At 48.6% G+C, this 18,636-nt stretch overlaps 3 protein-coding genes across 3 annotated transcripts in view; all 3 read right to left on the bottom strand.

Moving 5' to 3' along the window:
- Positions 1-270, bottom strand: part of LOC117590749 (estradiol 17-beta-dehydrogenase 8) — a 944-nt gene extending 674 nt beyond the window's left edge. Inside the window, 2 exon segments of the mRNA XM_034283658.1 lie at position 1; positions 3-270. The exon segment at position 1 is cut by the window's left edge and continues 674 nt beyond it. Of these exon segments, the coding sequence (XP_034139549.1) occupies position 1; positions 3-247 (246 nt within the window). The 5' untranslated portion in view covers positions 248-270.
- Positions 271-1,284: 1,014 nt separating this feature from the next.
- On the bottom strand, positions 1,285-3,918 carry LOC117590742 (inner membrane metabolite transport protein YgcS). Its single transcript, XM_034283652.1, has 7 exons — positions 3,395-3,918; positions 3,134-3,312; positions 2,698-2,879; positions 2,399-2,637; positions 2,029-2,315; positions 1,675-1,962; positions 1,285-1,617 (listed from the first exon to the last, which is right to left on the bottom strand). Exons 1-7 carry the CDS (start codon positions 3,859-3,861, stop codon positions 1,562-1,564), a joined length of 1,698 nt encoding a protein of 565 aa, XP_034139543.1. The 5' UTR covers positions 3,862-3,918; the 3' UTR covers positions 1,285-1,561.
- Positions 3,919-14,658: 10,740 nt separating this feature from the next.
- LOC117590689 (ERI1 exoribonuclease 2-like) lies at positions 14,659-15,890 on the bottom strand. The gene is made up of 3 exons (XM_034283589.1): positions 15,083-15,890; positions 14,825-15,021; positions 14,659-14,766 (listed from the first exon to the last, which is right to left on the bottom strand). The coding sequence occupies exon 1, from the start codon at positions 15,815-15,817 to the stop codon at positions 15,146-15,148; it is 672 nt and encodes a 223-aa protein (XP_034139480.1). The 5' UTR covers positions 15,818-15,890; the 3' UTR covers positions 14,659-14,766; positions 14,825-15,021; positions 15,083-15,145.
- Positions 15,891-18,636: the final 2,746 nt, after the last annotated feature.

Genomic DNA, 18,636 nt, shown 5'->3' with positions numbered 1-18,636 from the left:
TGCGCCCGAACTGTGCGATCGTCTGCTGGACAATGAGCGCCGCATCCTTGGTCACGTCAGCGGCAACGATTTCCGCCCGCACGCCCTTCACCTGCTGCTGCAGTGTCCTGCGTGTGGCCTCCAGATTGGCCACATTGCGACCCACCAGCGCCAGACGGGCCCCCTCGCGAGCCAATACCTGGGCAATGGCGGCACCAATCCCGCTGCTAGCACCCGTCACGATCACCACCTTTTCGCTGAGACTCATCTTGAACGACTGTGGGTAGCGGAGCGCCTTGCATCGGTATTTATGGGCACGCCTCTCGCTCCCGCTCTCTCCCAGTCTCAGTCCCATTTCCTGATTAGATTAAAGACTGACAGACGGCCCTGTCCGCTCCCCGAACCACTTGTTGGGTTGTGTTGGTCTCTGGGCAGCGTTCTTCTTTCCTGGAGACGGGCCTTCCGTTGCTATCGATGCTCTAGCATCGCATTAGAGCACCCAAAAAAGTTTTTAATTAAAAGTTTTTTGTGTGTTTGTCTGATTTAAAACATTTGTGAAATCACGCCAAGAGCCGGCCAAGAGCCATTTTGGCTCCACCCACAGCACACACACACACAGACACAGCACATTTATTGGCCGTTGCAGACGGGCCTCCTAAATGGGGGCGCACGCACCTCTCCTACACTCCGCCAAAAAGTGCTTAATCATATCCACTGCTGGGGTAGGGGTATATGGGATTCTCTGTGTTCAGGGAAAGGGGTAATCCAAAGTCGCTAGACGGGAGAGCGCAGCTCCAGCTTGTGCTTGATGCTGAGGAGCATCTTCGTTCCGCCTTCGTTTATCTCCGTTGTCAGATAATTAGCATTTCCATTTGGCTTGAGTGCGCGCTCGTATATCAACGCTCCCAACCCCCGACCGCCAGCTGGCAAGGAAGATAAGGACCAGGGAGCAGGGAAGACCGAGCCGGAGCTGGAGATGAAACCAGCCATGAAGCTGGAGGCCATGAAGCGACGAGGTGAAGGGAGGTGCGAGATGGGAACGAAACAAGTGCTAACTATGGGGCAGTCATTAGTTTCCATCAGCCTGGAGAGTGCTTCAGGCACACTCTCTCGCAATCTCTCGATAGATCCACATCAATTTGTGCTCCCCCCAGCCCCGACCTAACACCCGTAATGATTAGTAAAGGAATGCCATTCGGAGTCTCGGCATCCATTCCGCTTCTGATTTGGTCTCTGATTTGTGTGCACTGCCCTGCCCTGCCCTGCCCTGCCCTGCCCGAGGAATGCATTCACAAGTGCCGGCGGTTTATGGAAATTGATGAAGAGGAATTCATGTAATTGACAGGCGAGAGACGAAATTGCATACAAATTGCTTAATCCTAGAAAGTTTCATTCTTAAATAAATTAAGTTTTAATTAAAGCAAAAGGAGAAGAGGACACAGACACACAACAAATAAAGTAGAGCAAAAAAAAAGCATAAAAAGTGGCAAGGGCATGACTAAACCTAGTGCTAAATGCTATGTACAAGTAGGAGTAGGAAATGGGATGTGGAAAATGGGGAAATGGCAATTGCAATTGGAATTCACTTCAGTGCTGCCTTATTCTTCAGCGGCAGGAAGGCAGCCATCACACAGCCAGCTGCAAGTTGGTTGATTAGGAGTTTGCACTTTGGACACTAGTTACTGTGGCACTTACCCAACATGAAGAAGCTGATCATGAAGAAGGGCGGCACACAGCCGAGACCCATTAGGGCCGGAAAGAAGATGTTGCCCAGCAGTGAGCCGAGGCGACCAAACATCATCTCCAGCGAGACAATCATTGTGCGCAGAGATGTGGGAAACAGGCTCACCGAGGCACTGATCACCGATGTCGCCGATATGCTGCCCATGGTGACAAACAGCGAGGCAATGGCCACTGTGGAGGCGGCAGAGCTGGACCAGTACATGCCAATCGAGCAGCAGGCGGCACACAAAAGGCCAACAGCTGAAAGTAACATTTTTCGAGATTGGATTTAAATGTGACAACGTGTCTGGCTGCACTGGCACTTACTCATTATCCGCTTGACGCCGACCAGGTTGACCAGGAAACCGGCCAGCATGTAGGCCACCAGTCCGGCGGCTGCCACAATCAGATTGTTTGTGTACGTGGCCGCCGTCACATTCACCGTGCACTCGGCATTCGGGTCCTTGACGGCCACCAGCTGGCTCTGGGTGCGGTTTACGCTGAACTCCAATATTCTGCAGATGCTCGTCTCCCCCGACTGGCCACCCACCTGGTGCTCGAACTCGTTGATGGACGCAAACAGCTGTGGCAGCCACAAACGCATCGTGTTCTGGCTGCACGAACAAAAAAAGAGCAAAGGGCACCCGTAAGACTCGTGCTTCTCCCTGTGTGTGTGTTTTTGGTGACCCCGACTCACCCCAGCAGTACGCAAAAGTTGAGCAGATAGACCCAGAGCGAGAGACCGAGGTAGGGCTTGGTGAACAGTGGCCGCAGCTGGGAGAGGCCCGCACTCAGGCCACTCTTGGGCATGGTTGCCAGCTCGGGATCCACTGGTGGGACGGTGGCAGTCGCCGAGCTCTCGATGGGCAGCTTTAGCTCTGCGTGTGACTTGTGTTTGGTCACCTGCTCGGGCACTTCATTGGCCAGCACTTTGAACTGCAAAAAGAACACACTTATTAGACTCGCTTTGGATGGCTTGGTTTGGCGACTACTTACTGGATATGAATCCTTGGGCTTGCGGGTGTTCAGGGCATACATAAACTGGAAGGCCGCCAGTGCCTCCTGATTGCGACCTCGGGACATGAGAAACTTGGGACTCTCGGGAAACAGGGGGAACAGCATGGAGCTGAGGAGGCTGGGCAGTGCTGTTACGGCCACAAACATTTGCCAGGCAGTCACTATAAAAAATGTAATGATAACAATTGTCTCAGATTAGGTTTATATTTCATTTGATCCGCACAATAAAGGCGCGAAATCTGTTGCAGAATGGGGCCTCCAATCTGCAATCTGTAATCTCTGTATCAGCTGTTCGTGGAAGCATCTCTATCTCCAAGATCGTTCTTATCGTGACCTTATCGTGAGAACACGTAACACGCCCCTGGCCACAGGCCACAGGCCACTCGGGAGCTTGCGCCTTGGACTTCGCACTTACTCTTAAAATTCCAAATGTTCAGTTCCCAATCTTGGGGCAGCATGAGCATGGCCAGGCCGGGCAGCGTGAGTGTGGCTATGGAGAACATAATGCCCACAATCATCATGATCCGCTGACGATGCTGCCGGCCATGGAGCTCCGTCAGGTAGGTCATAAGCACGGCAAAGGGGCCACTCATGCTGTCATTGAAGAGAGAGAGAGAGAGAGAGAGAATGGTTTAGAGTCAGAGAGAGTGAGATTGGGGTCTGCGTAAAGACGCACCAGAAACCTCCGAAATACTTGAAGATCATCAGCTGCACAACGCTCTGGCTGAAGGCACCGCCCAGCACGCAGATGGTGTCCACGGCATAGCCATAGATGAGAAGCTTGCGCCGGCCCTTGGTGTCCGCAAAGTAGCCCCAAAAGACGGCCGAGCTGATCATGCCCGCATAGGTGATGGCATTCAGAATGCCCTTGTCCAGCAGGCTCAACTTCAGGTCACACTCGGCGCTTGGCAGGATGTAGGACATGGTCGAAGTCTCGTACACGGTGCCCATGGCCGCGGGCACAGCGGCCACCAGCAGCAGAATGTTGAACATGCCAAAGCCAGCCGCATCGATGGCCGTCTCAAAGTCTGCGACTATTCCGGGTGTGGGTGGAACTGTAGCCTCCTCCTCTTCCTCGCTCTGCTCCTTGGCATCGATGCGCGGGAGCTGCTTGGGTAGATTCTCCGCCAGTTGTTGGCTCATCGTGTGTGTGGTGCTTGTGCCTGGACTCGCGGCTGACTGCTTACTGAATGGGAGTCGTGCGGCAGTTAGGTTATATCTGGCAGAAGCAGCTAGTCCCCTAAATCACGCCCAGTGGGAACCATCAAGTTTGTTGACAGCAATCCCCTCGAGCAGCTAGCGACTGTCCGATTACCCTGTAGGCCAGCAGACAGGCACCGCCACCTGGCCAACTCTCCATTTTAGAAACAATTATGCGACGCGAATCTCCTGTCAGACCCCACCACCACCACCTCTAAACAACAGCATCATTGCCATCATGGCCAGTATCATCAGTATCTGTATCTGCTGTATCTGCATCAGGCCACACATCGTATATGATCACTCAGCCTGTGGCTGTGCACACGAATGGGGCGATGGATGCTAACTGGGTGCTTTATGGCCACCGTGATTTGGTTGCTGATTTGCTGGTACCCCCGAAACGTCGTTCACTCCACGGGTATGCTGGCATTCACATACAATTGATTCTATAAATCCACCAAATGGCTTCCACACTCCACACTCCACACTCACTGACTGATAGCGACAGACCCCATATTTGCAAGCTGCAATTTTCACTTTACACGCGTCTAATTGGAACTAATCCTCAAAGTGGCCATTAAAAAGTTGTAAAAGGCTCCGAAGCTATATCTTGCACGCTGCCAAACGGTTATATTATCCTAGGAGTCGGAATGATATGTATGTGTATTTCTGCCCCACTTTCATTAGTTTCGATGACGACATGGCAGCGTCCAACTGATTTACGTCTGCTGCCGGGGTCTCATCTGCCCAGATCTACGCCTCTGGGCGGTTAACGGATGGTGTACAGAGGGGGGCTGAGGGCAGTCACTGTTACCAGCCGTACCATTTCGGCCAACAGTTGTCGTCGTCGTCGTCGTCGTCGTCGTCGTCATCGGGGGCAAACTAATTGCGATGATTACGGGTTATGAGTTGGTTTCCCTGCAAAACTTTTCGGGATTACGATTACTCATGTAGAAGCTTAGTGCGCTGTGGTCTTGTCGGAACGGATGCTGGCGTGTGCTGTGATTTGTTTTGCACCCATTCTCTGGCACAGTGGACAAAAGGGAGGCAAAGCCCGAGGCACAGCCACAAGCCTAAACCTGCTACATCACGATTTGATAGTAATTAAGCGATTTCAGAGCTGGATAATCGGAAATAATTAGAGGTAGCTTAGCTGATAAATCGGTTAGGATGGTACAGCAAATGCAAAGACAATTATAGGAAAACACTAGTGTTGTAAAGCACCAGATGCAGCATTGTAGAATGACTGAGGGTAAACGCTGTGAGTCCCTCCTGCTTAATTCATTTAATGTGTTCTTTGCTGCTTTTTCTTCCCACTTTACGTACACTCCCCATGGACTTGGCACCACTGTGCCCGTAGAGTGGGCCACTGCCATGACCATGCCCAGTGGCAAGCCATAAAAGGCATGACGAAACCTCTGCCAAGACTGAAATTTTTCCACGTTATAGCTACAATTTGTTTAATTTCATCAGCTAGAGATACACAAAATACAGTCCAAGTAACAGACTCAGAATCAGAGACACACAGACACACAGACGTAGGTTCACGTTCAGGGAGTGACGGGGACTGTGGCCCACGGCAAATTTTCTTTGCGCTATTATCTAAGTTAAACAGTAGCTGGAAGCCATGGACGGGGGCTGGGAGCCAGAAGAGGCAGTCGGACGGACGAATGGATGGATGGATGGACGCCAAACTTTTTGCACCTCCGACAATCTGGAGGGCGGAAACTGTCGACTGTCGAGTGGCTATGTGTGTGTGTGTGTGTGGCTATGTGGGTGGCTGTAGTTAACGGCTTTGCATTTTGGCCAGCGTCACAACTTGGCAACAAATTGGACTTTTGTTTGTGTTTGTTAAAAGGCTTAATTTGTTGTGCTTTCGGTCTGGCCGGAGCAACATTATGAGAGAGAGAGAGAGGGTGTGCCTGTGGAACACGATGATGGGTGGTGGGTGGTGAGTGGCGGGGGCTTTGGACTAAAGTGCTTCGAATAACTTGACGCCGCCCCGGCGCCGGCCCCGGTCCCGTTGGGTGGGGTGTCTGCGGCCAAGGTGTGTGGGTGTGTGTCTGCCTAAATCAAGCTCAAACAATTTCAACTATTTGAATTGCCGAGCCATGGCGAGAGCATTAGAGTGCCACACACAAAAACACACACATAGAGAGAGCAGGAATGCACAGGAATGCACTGAGCGACAATCGAATCAAATAATCCCCATGGGATAGGAAATTTATAAGCCACTTCTCGAAGAGCTAGCCAGATCGAAATTTTTCCTATGCTGAGATCTCTCTAGTGACAGAATTTTCCCTTTAAAATTTTGTGTGTTGCAGGAAATTTGGATATTTTGGGGCACTTTTAGCAGGCCTTTCTATATCTTCATGGATGTGCATATTTTCTAGCGGTGTACCTGCAACAACAGCAGTGGCAGCACACACTCACATGCGTGAATGCTTGTGGCACTCGGCTGCTAACGACGTGCCCAAGTAAATGTCAAACTAATGCCCAACCTCCACACCGCAGGAGCCAGGATGCCAAGCCACCAGGCCAACGCTACCGCACCCGCACTCTCACCAGAACTGTCCCGATCCGTGCCACATTGGCCCCCACACTCGCCCATTCCACCGCAAGCTATCGACGGCAATCGCCATCACCATCGCCATCGCCAACTCAATAATGTAATGTCCCTCATTGGCGCTTTAAGTTTATGTATGTATGTATGTATGTATGTATGTATACCCCTCAATCTCTGGAAGTGGTACTGGCACCACACTTTCCGTTGCTCGTTACCTGCATCTCGGGTTGGAGATGCTCGCTGGAGATGTGCGTGCGTCGTGACTAACTAACTAGCGACTAACGACGAAAGACTAAAGGATCGCTCATCGCTCTGCAGCAAGCGAGTGGCAAGTGGCGACTGGCGAGTGTGTGACCGATCGATTGATTCTGTATCATGGGCGGAGGAGTCAGAAGAGCTTGTTATTGTAAGTATACATCGCACATTACCATCTCTAGGGACGTCCAGAGTTTAATGGAATTTATTGCATTCAGCGCTTTGTAACAATGCTGGGGTCTGGGATGCAGGTGCAGGTGCAAGTGCAAGTGCAAGTGCAAGTGCGCTTGATTGAGACTCTGTTTTCCGGCAGCTGCAAAAACAACGTCACCCAGCCACCAGTGGCTGTTTGGCGGGGCTAGAGGATGAATTAATGTGCTGGCCATTAGCATAGGAGCTTTCTGCAAATTGCATTGCAACTTTAACCAGTTAGCTTTTACCTTTTGCCATTTTCCATTTACCCATTAAGGGGTACGCACTCTGCTGCAAAATTATCTGTTGCTGGTTGCTAGGGGTGTCCTTCAGCGCGAAAATCAATATATCCATCAATCACAATCAAGAGGCTCCCTGGGTAGCGTAATTGCATGCTTCAGAGACTCTTGCATTTAATCACTTAAGAGTTGCTGGTGCTGGCTTGTTGGCGCTCCGCATTGTGTGCCAATTGATAACTTTATCGAAGTCGAATAATCAAACTATGTATATTCCTCCACCTGCCCTCTGGGGCCAGGCAATTTTCTGTACGCTTCTCTGGCTCTGCCGCTGAGCTTCTTCATTCCGCTCCTGCTCATCCTCTTTCGCTGTCGCATCTACCTCGTTTAACGTCACTGTCATCGCTTGTGTATACTCTTGCAGATGGCAACATTGTTTTGAGCGCATGTTTGCAGTACAGAGAACGAACATTTTCTCTTTTAAATGTCAGTGGTAATAGAGCTTTCAGAGCGAAGAATGCCAATGCAAGAGTATCAAAAACTTCGTCTTCTGCAGCTCTATTCTTGTTGCTCTCTGTCTCTCTCTCTCTCTGCTGCGATGGTCGGGTCGCTGCTTTGATGAGCTTAGGTGGAGGATGTTCGCATGGCAGCTCACCCGCTGCTACTACCGCTGCCAGCGTCCTTGTCTCTGCTGCTGCTTCAGCTTGTTTTGAGCAGAAACTAACGGTAACGGTTACGGTAACGGGGTAATCGCTGGTAATGTTCGCTTAAGGCTTAGCGCTAGAGCTCCTCTGTTGCCGCTGCCGCTGCCGTTGACGCTGCTGCTGCTGCTTCTGCCTCTGCCACATTTGCATGCCATTCCGCTCCGCTCTGCTGTTGTTTCCACGCAACCCAATTTGCACGCACAAAAATTCGCAGACAGAGAGACAGAGACAGAGAGTGAGTATAGGAGAGATGGGTGCTTGAGGGCAGCGCACCGCTGAGGAGAGTGTAAGCCGTGCCACATGCTAAATCCTTTGTGCCTTTAATTTGTTATTGTATTGGCGTGCCAAAGTCCCCGCCTCACGCACACTGACGACCACCGACCCCCGCTACCCACACCATTTTGAACTCTTCTCCCACACAAACCCACTATTTTCCCTGCACAACACCCGTGACCACTCAAATTTGAACGCTGTTGTTGTCGTGCGTCCGACCACAAGAGCGGGGGATCAGTCCCCGGGCTCTACTCCTTCAACATTCTGCCCTTCGCTGTTGGTCACCCATGTTACCTCCCCCAACGCACACCGCCTATCCCCTCTAACTCCCGCAACAACAAGAAACTGCAATTTTTAGGGCCACCGAAAAACAAAAGGCAAATGCCAGCAACAAAAACGGCACCCACACGAGCACCCAAAGAATGAGAGGAGGAGAGGATGCATGAGTGTGCTGACGGGTGACAAAAGTGTCCAGGTGTTTTTCGTCTACAACCCATGTACTCTGCGCTCAATCATGTGTAGACTATTTTACAGTTGGAAATGGATATTAAAAATGTTGCTGTAATGATTATTTTCAGCTTATAAGGAGGTGTTTCTATAAGTATAGTATGCAGAATGCTAGCGAAACTTTTGTCGGTAGCGTGGGAGTCGTTACCGCTGCGCAGCCTGCATGTTTATCAGCTCATCTCTAATGAAACGTTATGTTATGGCCCTGCCATTGCAGCTGCCGCTCGCTCCCACTTTGACTCCCCCTCGCCCCGCCCCATACATCAGGCGTGTGCACCCTCTCCGTCTGACAGCGACAGCATTTGGTGTTTGGTGGTTTAGCGTTTTGTTTTTGTTGCATTTCCCGCAAGAAGAGCAGAAAAAAGAGACACACAGACAGACTGAGTGCGGAGAAGACGCTCCAGATTGCGACCAAGGGATACCCTCTATTTATGGGTACCTTAACTCCACTTCGGCCTCTGCATACATTTATGTATGTATGTACATACTTTATTTACATCAAACCCTTGTATTTCCGCGTGTACAGGGAACACAACAGAGATGTGGTGAGAGTAGAAGTGAAACAGGGACAGTCACAGAGAAGGAGTGACCATCCAACGCTTAACGTTCTGCCACAACATGCACTCACCCTCTCTCGTAGCCGCAGGGATCCGGGTTCTGGCGTGGAGTTGGGCTCGGGTTCGGGCTCGGGCTCGGGCTCGGGTTCGGCCGACCACCAACCAGGGTTGTCAGCTTGCGTAGGCTTAAAGAGAACTTTCGACTAGCGATCCCAGGTCCCTGTCCCTTGTCCCAGTCCCTCACCACTACCCTCTGAAGGCACCGATTTGTGGTATTTGCAATCCGGCTTACTTAAACGATTTTTCGCTTCTTTGAATGTTTTAAACAAGTGCATCGAAGTTTTAGCCACGGCTGATTTGTTGTTTCACAGCCCCCCAGCAACCCTGCTGCCACAGCCATCCTGTGGCACCTCCCACTGATTACCCTTCTGCAACAGTTAATTGCTGCAGCTTTGGTGGAGCTTTTTTGGGGGATTGTGTTGCAGCTGCCGCAGCCATCGCCGCTGGGCTTTGCGTAAATGTTCTAGCCACATTTCCCATTGTGCCACACCCCCAATCCGCAACCCAACACCCAGCACCCAACACCCACACACATGCAAGTGTCAAGTGCATTATGTGTCTGTCTGTGTGTTTGTGTGTGTTTAAAGTTAAGCGTAGCATGAAAGCACTCCCCCTATTCCCCTGATTGTGTTTGCTGTGAAAATGCAGAACAAATACACCAAAAACAATCGGGTAAAAATAAACAAGCGAAAGACCTTAAATAATAGTTAGATACAATCAGAGGGGAAGCGGTATCTCTGGGGATAACAGATTAAGTCATCCTTAAGAGAGGGAAACAATTACATAGTTAAATTCAAGGGGGTTAGCCCCTGGGGATCATGGATTAAAGACGAAACCACACTGAAAGAAACGAATACAATCAGCATCTTGAGCAGAAAATTCAACAAATAAACTTGCATAAATATTTTACATATTTTCATCTTTATATTCGTTACAGTGATAGTTTGGTGGGTCCAGTCCCCCAAGTCCCTCCCAGTTCTGTTGTATTTTATTGTGCGTGCATCCCATGCGATGCATATCTAGCATTTATGAAAGCATTTTTCCATACCGTTGGCTTGGAATATTTAAACATTCAAATCTTACACACAGCATAATTTTTATTTATAGGTGAGCTTGGTCATAAATATTCCGAATGTTGCCAGATATAAAGCACAATGTCGATTTTCTTTCAGATAAAAACTATTGCCGCAGTTCAATTCACTTTAAACTCATTATACTTTATTCAGTTGATGCGATTTATGGCATCTAAACCTGAAGACCTTTAATTTCTGCTGCTATCGGTAGTATTTGTTTCAGCAATTAAAATTATGAAATTGCCAACCATTTGGAAAGTAGATCAGAATAGTAGAATAGGGCATGCCCCACATCAGAGTTTATTACCCTCTGGAGGGTATGTGCGGATTCGGTGTACCAGCCTTAAGTTTATGTTTCGACTTTATTTATGTTTGCACTTCTGCTTGGGACATGTAACAAATATTATTTTCAGCAAATGCTCGACTAATTGTTGGCTTTTCTCGGCTCTCGATTTTCTATTCTCTAGTGGGAGACACGCGCAGACATATGCATATTTGTGACCCATTTAGTGATTTAGGGACTGTCCGTGAAGAGCAGCAGAACACTGGCAGGGCTGGCTGGGCTGGCAGGACACAAGGACAAAAGGCCAGAAGAAGCAGCAGGAATGGAAAGAATATCATTTTTTTGCGGTTAGCTTTAAAGCCGACAAACATTTTTTGGGCTGCCATTTGGCATTCGGGGCCATAAAATATTTGATTTGTTATGGAAATTGCATTTGGCGTTGAACAAATACACTTTTCCTACACACCCTCCTCTGTGCATATTTATGTATATGTATATATTTTTGGGAAATTGTTTCCCTGCCTGTATAGCCATGTATCCCTGTTTGATTGTTGCTTTTTATGGTTTCATGGTCCTCCCCCCCAGTCGCTAGCACTTCGAACGAATGCAATCAATGAATGTGCGGCTATGGTGGGCTGTAGCAGGCGTGGCTTGGTCAATAATTTTTAATAAAATTACAGAGTTACAGCAGCAGCAGCAGCAGCAGGAGTAGCAGCAGAAACCGAGAATTCAGGACAAAAGCAAGAGACAGGAGCTTGGAATTTGTGTTCATGCAAATGATTTCTGAATTTCAATTGGAAAACCCTTCCCATTCAATGTGCACTTTAAAAGCCCACTAATGGGTTACTTTTCAGCAATGTTTCTACTAAATTGAAACTGCAAAACTGGAAAACTCACCAGCATACATTCTTGTGCTTTGAGTTTATTTGCCAGCTTTCCATTCGAATGAGCAGCAAAGAAGATTACATTGAATGAAATTCCTTACCAACATTTGACTCTGTTCATTTATGCAGGAACTATTAGGGATGCAATGAGGCATTAAATAAGATCCAAAGTACGTACCACTGAAGCTCCATCTCTGCTAAGAGTGCGACTGTTTCATGTTCTGTTTGAAAAGTTCTCAGGCATATTATTATCTACACTCGTAGTGCTCTGCTGTATGAGCATGAGTGTGCGTATGTGTGTTCTTTTAGTTAAATAACTACACCATATCCTGCTGCTTCAGACACTCCTCCCAGCCTCTTGTGTGTTGGCTTGGCTGGCTGACATCATTCCTATCTTGTTTTCAACTGCTGCTCCATGCCCATCCTGTAAATGTGCCTGTGCCTGTGCCTGTGCCTGTATCAATGTGCCTCTGCCTCTGCCTCTGCTCTCTGTGCTGTGTGAGTGTAGGTGGTTTTGGTGCTTTCCTGTTTTAGTTAGTCGCATATGTGAAGATGGTCAAGTTCAACATTCAATTAGAATACATTACAGGCTCAGTGACATGCAAACACAAACTGTCTGCCCCTGTCCGACCCCTCCCCAGGAGTGCTGGGTGTCAATGGGTAAGCGAATGGGTCTGTGGCTGTGCTCTCCACTAAGAGCAGCAAAACTTTGAGTTCTGCCACACAGCCACTGCCCCCACATCCTGTCCGAGTAGTTTTATATTCATATGCATATTTTTAGCAGAGGCCAAAAGAGAGCAATTCCAGAGGCCAGGCCTGGGGTTAGGTGTGTTGTTTAAAGAGCTTTCCAAGCACTTTAAGTGCCTCCGGCCACCACCATCACCACCACCATCCACCCACTGCCGCCGCCCTGTTTCGCCTTCTTGTACTGTTTTGCCTGCTGACAGACCCGAGCTGAAAGGTATACTGATTCTAACAGAGAAGAAAGCCATTCTCTTTGGGCGTATAAATGGTTCAGTTAGGATCATTATATAAGCATTGATGTATCGTGGGGACAATCTGCAGAACTTGAAGTCTGACTTCTTGCTGCGATTTGCTGAAACTGTTTTCGATTGCAGGGTATCGGCATCACAGGCTCACACTCTCTCACTCTCGATTGTGGCACTTGTCAGTCGGTATCCTTGGGTGGCTCAGCCCATCCTCTGGTTGCCTGCTTTTCGCCTGTATTCTCTTTGCCTTAACATTTTTATGGCCTACACAGCCGGTCCATGGTTATGCCCCCCAGTCGGGCCATGTGTTTCAGTGTTCCAGTGTGTGTGTGTGTGTATTTGTGGAGGGTTTTATGACTCTGTTATGAAGTTTGTTAGGTGTAAATTTGATGGGGTCGAGGCCGGAGACAGACAGCCAGAGGGAGAGAGAGAAAGAGAAAGCGAAAGATTGAGAGAGAAACTATATTGGGCGGCACGCTTCCCCCATTCTACTCCATTTCCGGTCTCATTCTCACTCTCATTCTCGGGGCTTAATTGCCAAGTCGTAGGCAACATAATTTATGGCCTGCCATACCGAGTTATGAAACACTTTGGGCTAGGCCTTAGAGCGGCCGCCGCCAGGAGCTGCAATGGGGCAAATCCAAGTAGCAAGTGGTCCTGGAAGAGCAACAGGAAGTGGCGTGGAAGTGTAGGAAGGGGAGTGAGGGGCATAGCAATGCCAGTCGAGCAAATTGAATACAAATTCGCTTACAACTAATTAGGCAGAAGGATGCTACGATGCTTCGATGCTTCGGGAGAGCAATGGAAATACTCGTAGGAGGCCACAGGAACCACAGGAGTCGGACCCCAAAAACCGAGCACACAGGCCAGGCCACACGTTTGCCCCGAAAACTTTAATTTGGTTAAGCAAACATCAGAGGAATGTATGGTGCGGGAAACGGAAGGGGAAGCGGAAGGTTCGTACGTGTAGGGCTGCGAATTTGCCACAAGGTGTTGCATTCACATTTTCGTTTCGCTACACATTCTCTCACACCTCAGGGGCACATTTCACTCTTACTGATTGGAAAGAAGAACAAAGGAAATTCCATAACGTGCTGCACGGATGCTTCTGCCCCGGGGATGGGGCAAGCAAGTCTCTCTGTCTGTCTCTCTGTCTGTCTGTCTGTCTCCAACACTTTCTCTAAGTGACACGTCACAACTTGGCCAACGGGTTGTCGGAGCAGGAGAGCGCGAAGGAGGGGAAAGGATGGAATCCAACGGAAATTCCATCCTGAATCAGCATTCTCCTGTAGAGGGCGAGACAGATGGAGGTTCGCGGAAAAAAACTGCAGGACATAAAAATGTTTAGCGAAGGAATTTTTCAAGCGTTTCCCCAAGTCAAGTCTGTCTCCCAATTGTTTCAATTACAATTATCCCACTTGGAAAAATACACAGGGCTACGAGTTTGTCTATTCCAAATGGTTATATTTATTGCTGTATGCCAAAAGGTCATTCCATGTATTCATCTTCAGGTGTAAATATTTAGCTGCACTCGAAATCGCAGGGCGCATTCGTTCCGATTTCGAGGCAGATGTGGAAGCTGATTTTTCGTGCACAAACAAATTTGAAGTCTGTCAAAGGAAATTCAATGAAGTACAAAATAAAAAGAGAATACATTTTGTTTGGCTCTTACCTTTTGTGTGCAGTTTAGGCTCGATATTGATATGATATTTACACAGGAGTAAGTCGCATCGCTGCTGAAGTCGGCCTTCAATCATCCAGAGTGTCACTGGCCTGTTCAATTTGGACGAGAGTGTGCCAGCATACAGATTCGCGTGAGTGCCACAAAGGATGCCTCTGTGGATTTTTTGATTAATAAATTTGTTGCTGTTGTTTGTTATAGGAGGTCTGAAGGAGCGCGAGGCAGCCCTGGCCGCGGAGCAGTCCAATAAGCATCAGATGCAGCGGAATATTCCAGGCATGTTGAATCCTCACGAATTACCCGAGGATATGCAGGATGAATAAAGAGGGTCCGGATGACTTACCCCCCAATTAGCATGTTTTAGTTGATGCTTGATTGAGAACGATTCAGATTCAGATTCAGATACAGATACAGATGAATATTGACGTACGAGTGTTTCTCCATCGAGAGTGAGAGTATAAATGTTTGTTTAATTGAATGAATATAAGTACACAGAGAATGTGTGTCGTTGGAGTGTTTTACACATATAATAGTGCAGCATGTAAAATGTTGGCAGCCTTCAGACCCGATTACATTTTACCTGCCGAGCTGTCAAAACAAATTATTTAAAGTACAGCAAAGGAAAAGCAACGAGCCAACGAATTACCTTGCGAGTTTGTGTTCAGTTTTTGGTACAGCTCTCAGTCTCTTTGTTTGTTTGTGTTCAGCCATAGGCACAGCTCTTAGTCGTCCTTCATGTCCTTTGGTGTGTGTAATTCTAGTTAGTAATTCGTGGTGTATTCAAGTTTATCCCATTCACATCTGGACTTTTTGCATTGTAGTTTGTTTTTGTGTAGAGGACGACTGAAGGCCGCAAAAATAATGGTTTAAGAGCACAAAAAACATAAACCCATTCAGCGCTTACCTTTGTGGAGTTGTGCCTATAAACCAATATGTTAATTGTGTTTTTGGTTTTCAGAACTGCCACTCAGAAGCCATCGTTCTCGTTGAGCTGCAGCTCTGGCGACAGATCGGTGGTGACCGCCATGTGGGCACCATCACGGTGCATCCTGACCAGGAGCTTGGCCAAATTTCTGGCATCAGCGATGCCGGAGTGGGCACGTCCCCGGAATGTGAGGCGCAGACGGGACAGCGCTTTTTCAAAGGTATAGGGAAAAAACTTGTAGAAGGAGCGGTATATGGCCTTGGCATTCATCCACTGATCGAAGCAGCTGGGCTTGCGCATTTTCTTGCGTTCACACTCCTTGACCAAACAGATGCCAAAGTCCCAGTTGGTCCAGGTGACAAGGATGCAGTTGCCCTTCGGATTGGTCTCGCTCATCTTCGGCAGCACAAGGTTGCGCACCTTCAACTCCTTCTTGAGCCAGTCGATGAATCGATTGAGCGCCGACTGCACCGTCACACCGGCATCCACAGTCCTCTGCTGTATGCCCGTCAAATTGGTGCAATATTCGCTCAGTTGTGGCCTTTCGACGGGCTTCACGTAAGTGTGAAACTCGGCCTCCACTTTGCCCGTTTTCAGATTGACCAAAACGGCTGGAAATTCAATTATTTCCGATTTACGTAATTCCTGAACCGGTTGATCCTCAAAGCAGGTGGCCTCAAAGTCCACGGCAATGGCATGCGTATAGCCATGCATCGTCAATCGTTAAATGTTACGCGTTTTATTTTTTATTATTATTTTTATATTCTCTAAATTTATTCTCTAGATGTGAACGAGTGAACTTCCTTTTGGTTTATGGTCCTGTTTATGTAGAAATGTCTAAGGCCCTTGATAGAGACGTGTCGAGGCCTACTTGTGACACTCTGTGCTACAATTGTCATCTAATAAAGCGCCCAATCAGTAATCGAAGCCGTCACAGGCTTTCACGTCAGCAAACTTCCCACTGGAAATCGAGAATGGCGCCCCTCTCACTTTCACTGCATGACTTTCCCCTCCATCGATCAGGGATATCCCAACTATATCCTCTATGCATGACCCACAACTCATCTGCAGCTCAAGGTCCAGCGCTCCTCCACTCTCCGACACCCTTTCCTAGCATTGACATTTGTGTGGCACGGTTTTTGGGAGCAGGCAGGAGGCAACACGCGGGCAGACACATGTCTCGCCTGGGGTAAATGTCTGCGATGAGATTTTGCTCGTTTGATGTGTGATGTGCTGATGATACATGATAGTACCTGAAGCGTGTCCTTGCACCACAAACCGCCCGCTCCCTGTCTATTTGTGTGTGCGTTTGGATGGATGCTTTTTAAGCGCTTCCTAAACGTTTTGACTTGGCGTGACCCATTCATAGACGAAGAGCGAAACATTTTGCTGTTGTTGCTCCATGGTCCATGGCCCGAGGGATTTTATGGTCTTCAATAATAATGACAAATCGGTTTACCCCAAAACCTCACGTATGGCTGTGTCCCTATTTGTGTGCTTGTCTGTGCGACAACGTCCACATCACGTTCAGTCACGAAATGAGTCGATAAAGGCCAAAGGCCGGGACCCTAAAAACGTGAATCTCGGTGAGAGCTATAAAAGCCAAAAAAGATATAGTACGGGCATGTCGCCCTATAGATATGAGGCTTATATATTGTATGTTGGGACACGGAGACAAACCAGCAGCAAACGCAGCGGCAGAGCCATTCATGCATTTTGTCGCAATGTCGAGCCGAGTGGGCAGACAAGATGCCAACGAGGAGCGTTGCCTGCAGGATAAACGAATTGGGAAGCGGGCCATTGGGCGGTTTGCCAGAAGGCGATAACCTTTATGGCTGACTGGGCAATGCCGGACCGGACCGGACCGGACTGGACCGGACCAAGCACATATGCAGCAGGCCACTACACTACCAGAAAATGCCAGAAAACTGTTTTGTGGGAGAGCGAAAGCGAGTGAGCCTCCAGTCATTCACTCATTCTTCTAGCCCATGCGGAATATTCATTCATTGATTCAAGCAGAACTGTAGGACCATGCACTAACATGGAAACTATTCAGATATTTCCCACTATGCTAAGGGGAAAATCAATTTGGTAAAATCAGGAATATTGATTGTGGCATGTTGGGGGTCCCTTTTCTGAGATATATTTGATATCTTTGTTATGCTTATTTGCCTCATTCCATCACGAGCCGAGGCTGCCATGGTGATCACTTATTTCTCCGCGTGCCTCAAGCACTCACTCATCCAGTGAGTTGCGCCCGGGTGTGTCTGGGTTGTCTCTGGGTGTCTGGTCCGGCATTAGCATGTGTCTTGGGCCGACAATGTCAAAAACTGTTTATGCTCCAACGCCTTTGCACAGTTTCACAGTTTGCCAACACAATGGACACCCCACCCACACCCCACAGCATGTAGCTGGGATGTTGCCTTAAACACCATATTTATTGGCTTGCCACACACACAAACACAGCAGGATGAGTGGGCGGAATGGAATGGGAATGGGCTGGGATGGGATGGGCTGGGATGGGGACCCAACGGAGCTGAATTGAAGCGGGGATCGTCGCCAGTCAACGATGCTGGCGACTTTTCACAGCTGACATCTCAATGACACTTTCCCTTTTGCGTGTGACCATCTAGGGGGTACACATCCTCATGCAAGGGGCATTTGAGCAGGTCAATCGATTCGCTCATTTGCTGTCTGGTGAGCCTCAACGATCCTTCTGCTGTCTCCCTTGGGTATCCCTTAGCTGGGAGCTGCCTGCACTTGGCGCCTGTTTGTTTTCCTTCACGCTTGGCAACAACACTGCCTGCTCCCCTGTGCCAGCCACACAGTGACTTCGGGCGCTGCGAATCGTGACGAAAAGGGAGAGGGACAGGCAGGGCAGGATAACCCCCCTGCCCTGCCCTGCACATAATTGTATCTGGTGCGTTTGTGTGCTTTTTTTTGCTTGTTGGTTTCTCGACTCTGCACGGATGATGGATGTTATGCAGATGGACGATGCTATCCGGGACCCTACGACGGACAGCTGTCACAACGTGTACCGCAGTTTGTCATTCTCTTTTCCAGAGCAGCCAGTGGGGAGGATAGAGTGAAACTGCCTGGCAACGTGCTATCGATAAGTGGGTCGATAGCGCGGACATGGCTGAGTAATTTAGGCAATCGTTGGGCACTTCGCAGTTCGGAATCGATTAGGAATCAGTGGCACGACATGACATGCCAGCCAGCCACATCCTGGCTTACTTTTTTATTAGTTTTTAATGATCCAGCAGGAAATGAGAAATGAGAAGAAGCCAAAGGAATGCCACACAGATGCTGTCTACCTCCCTGCAGCGTTTTTTGATGTTTTGTTTCAAACTTTGGCCCAACTCGCATTACACTTACGCATAATAATGGTCAGAAATAACTGGGGAAAGATTTTCATTTGCCCCACGGTTGCACATTGACAGTAGAAGGGCCAGGGCAGTGTACGTGCCACCTATTATTATTTTGATGTAGTTTTAGGGGAAAAAGAGAAACACTGGAGGACCCTCCCCCCC

This window comes from Drosophila guanche, unplaced genomic scaffold (genome assembly GCF_900245975.1).
Source record: "Drosophila guanche unplaced genomic scaffold, DGUA_6, whole genome shotgun sequence".
NCBI lineage: Eukaryota > Metazoa > Arthropoda > Insecta > Diptera > Drosophilidae > Drosophila > Drosophila guanche.
The sequence above is the reverse complement of the archived record's forward strand: the minus strand, read 5'-3'. Positions and strand labels throughout refer to the sequence as shown.

Bases quoted from the DNA above. Each gene is read 5' to 3' on its own strand.
- LOC117590742 (XM_034283652.1), bottom strand. From the start codon at position 3,861: ATGAGCCAACAACTGGCGGAGAATCTACCCAAGCAGCTCCCGCGCATC. The intron at 2,880-3,133 runs GTAAGTGCGAAG...CATTTTTTATAG, and splicing joins GAACATTTGGAATTTTAAGA to TGACTGCCTGGCAAATGTTT. The intron at 1,963-2,028 runs GTAAGTGCCAGT...TGTTACTTTCAG, and splicing joins CGGCGTCAAGCGGATAATGA to CTGTTGGCCTTTTGTGTGCC.
- LOC117590689 (XM_034283589.1), bottom strand. From the start codon at position 15,817: ATGCATGGCTATACGCATGCCATTGCCGTGGACTTTGAGGCCACCTGC.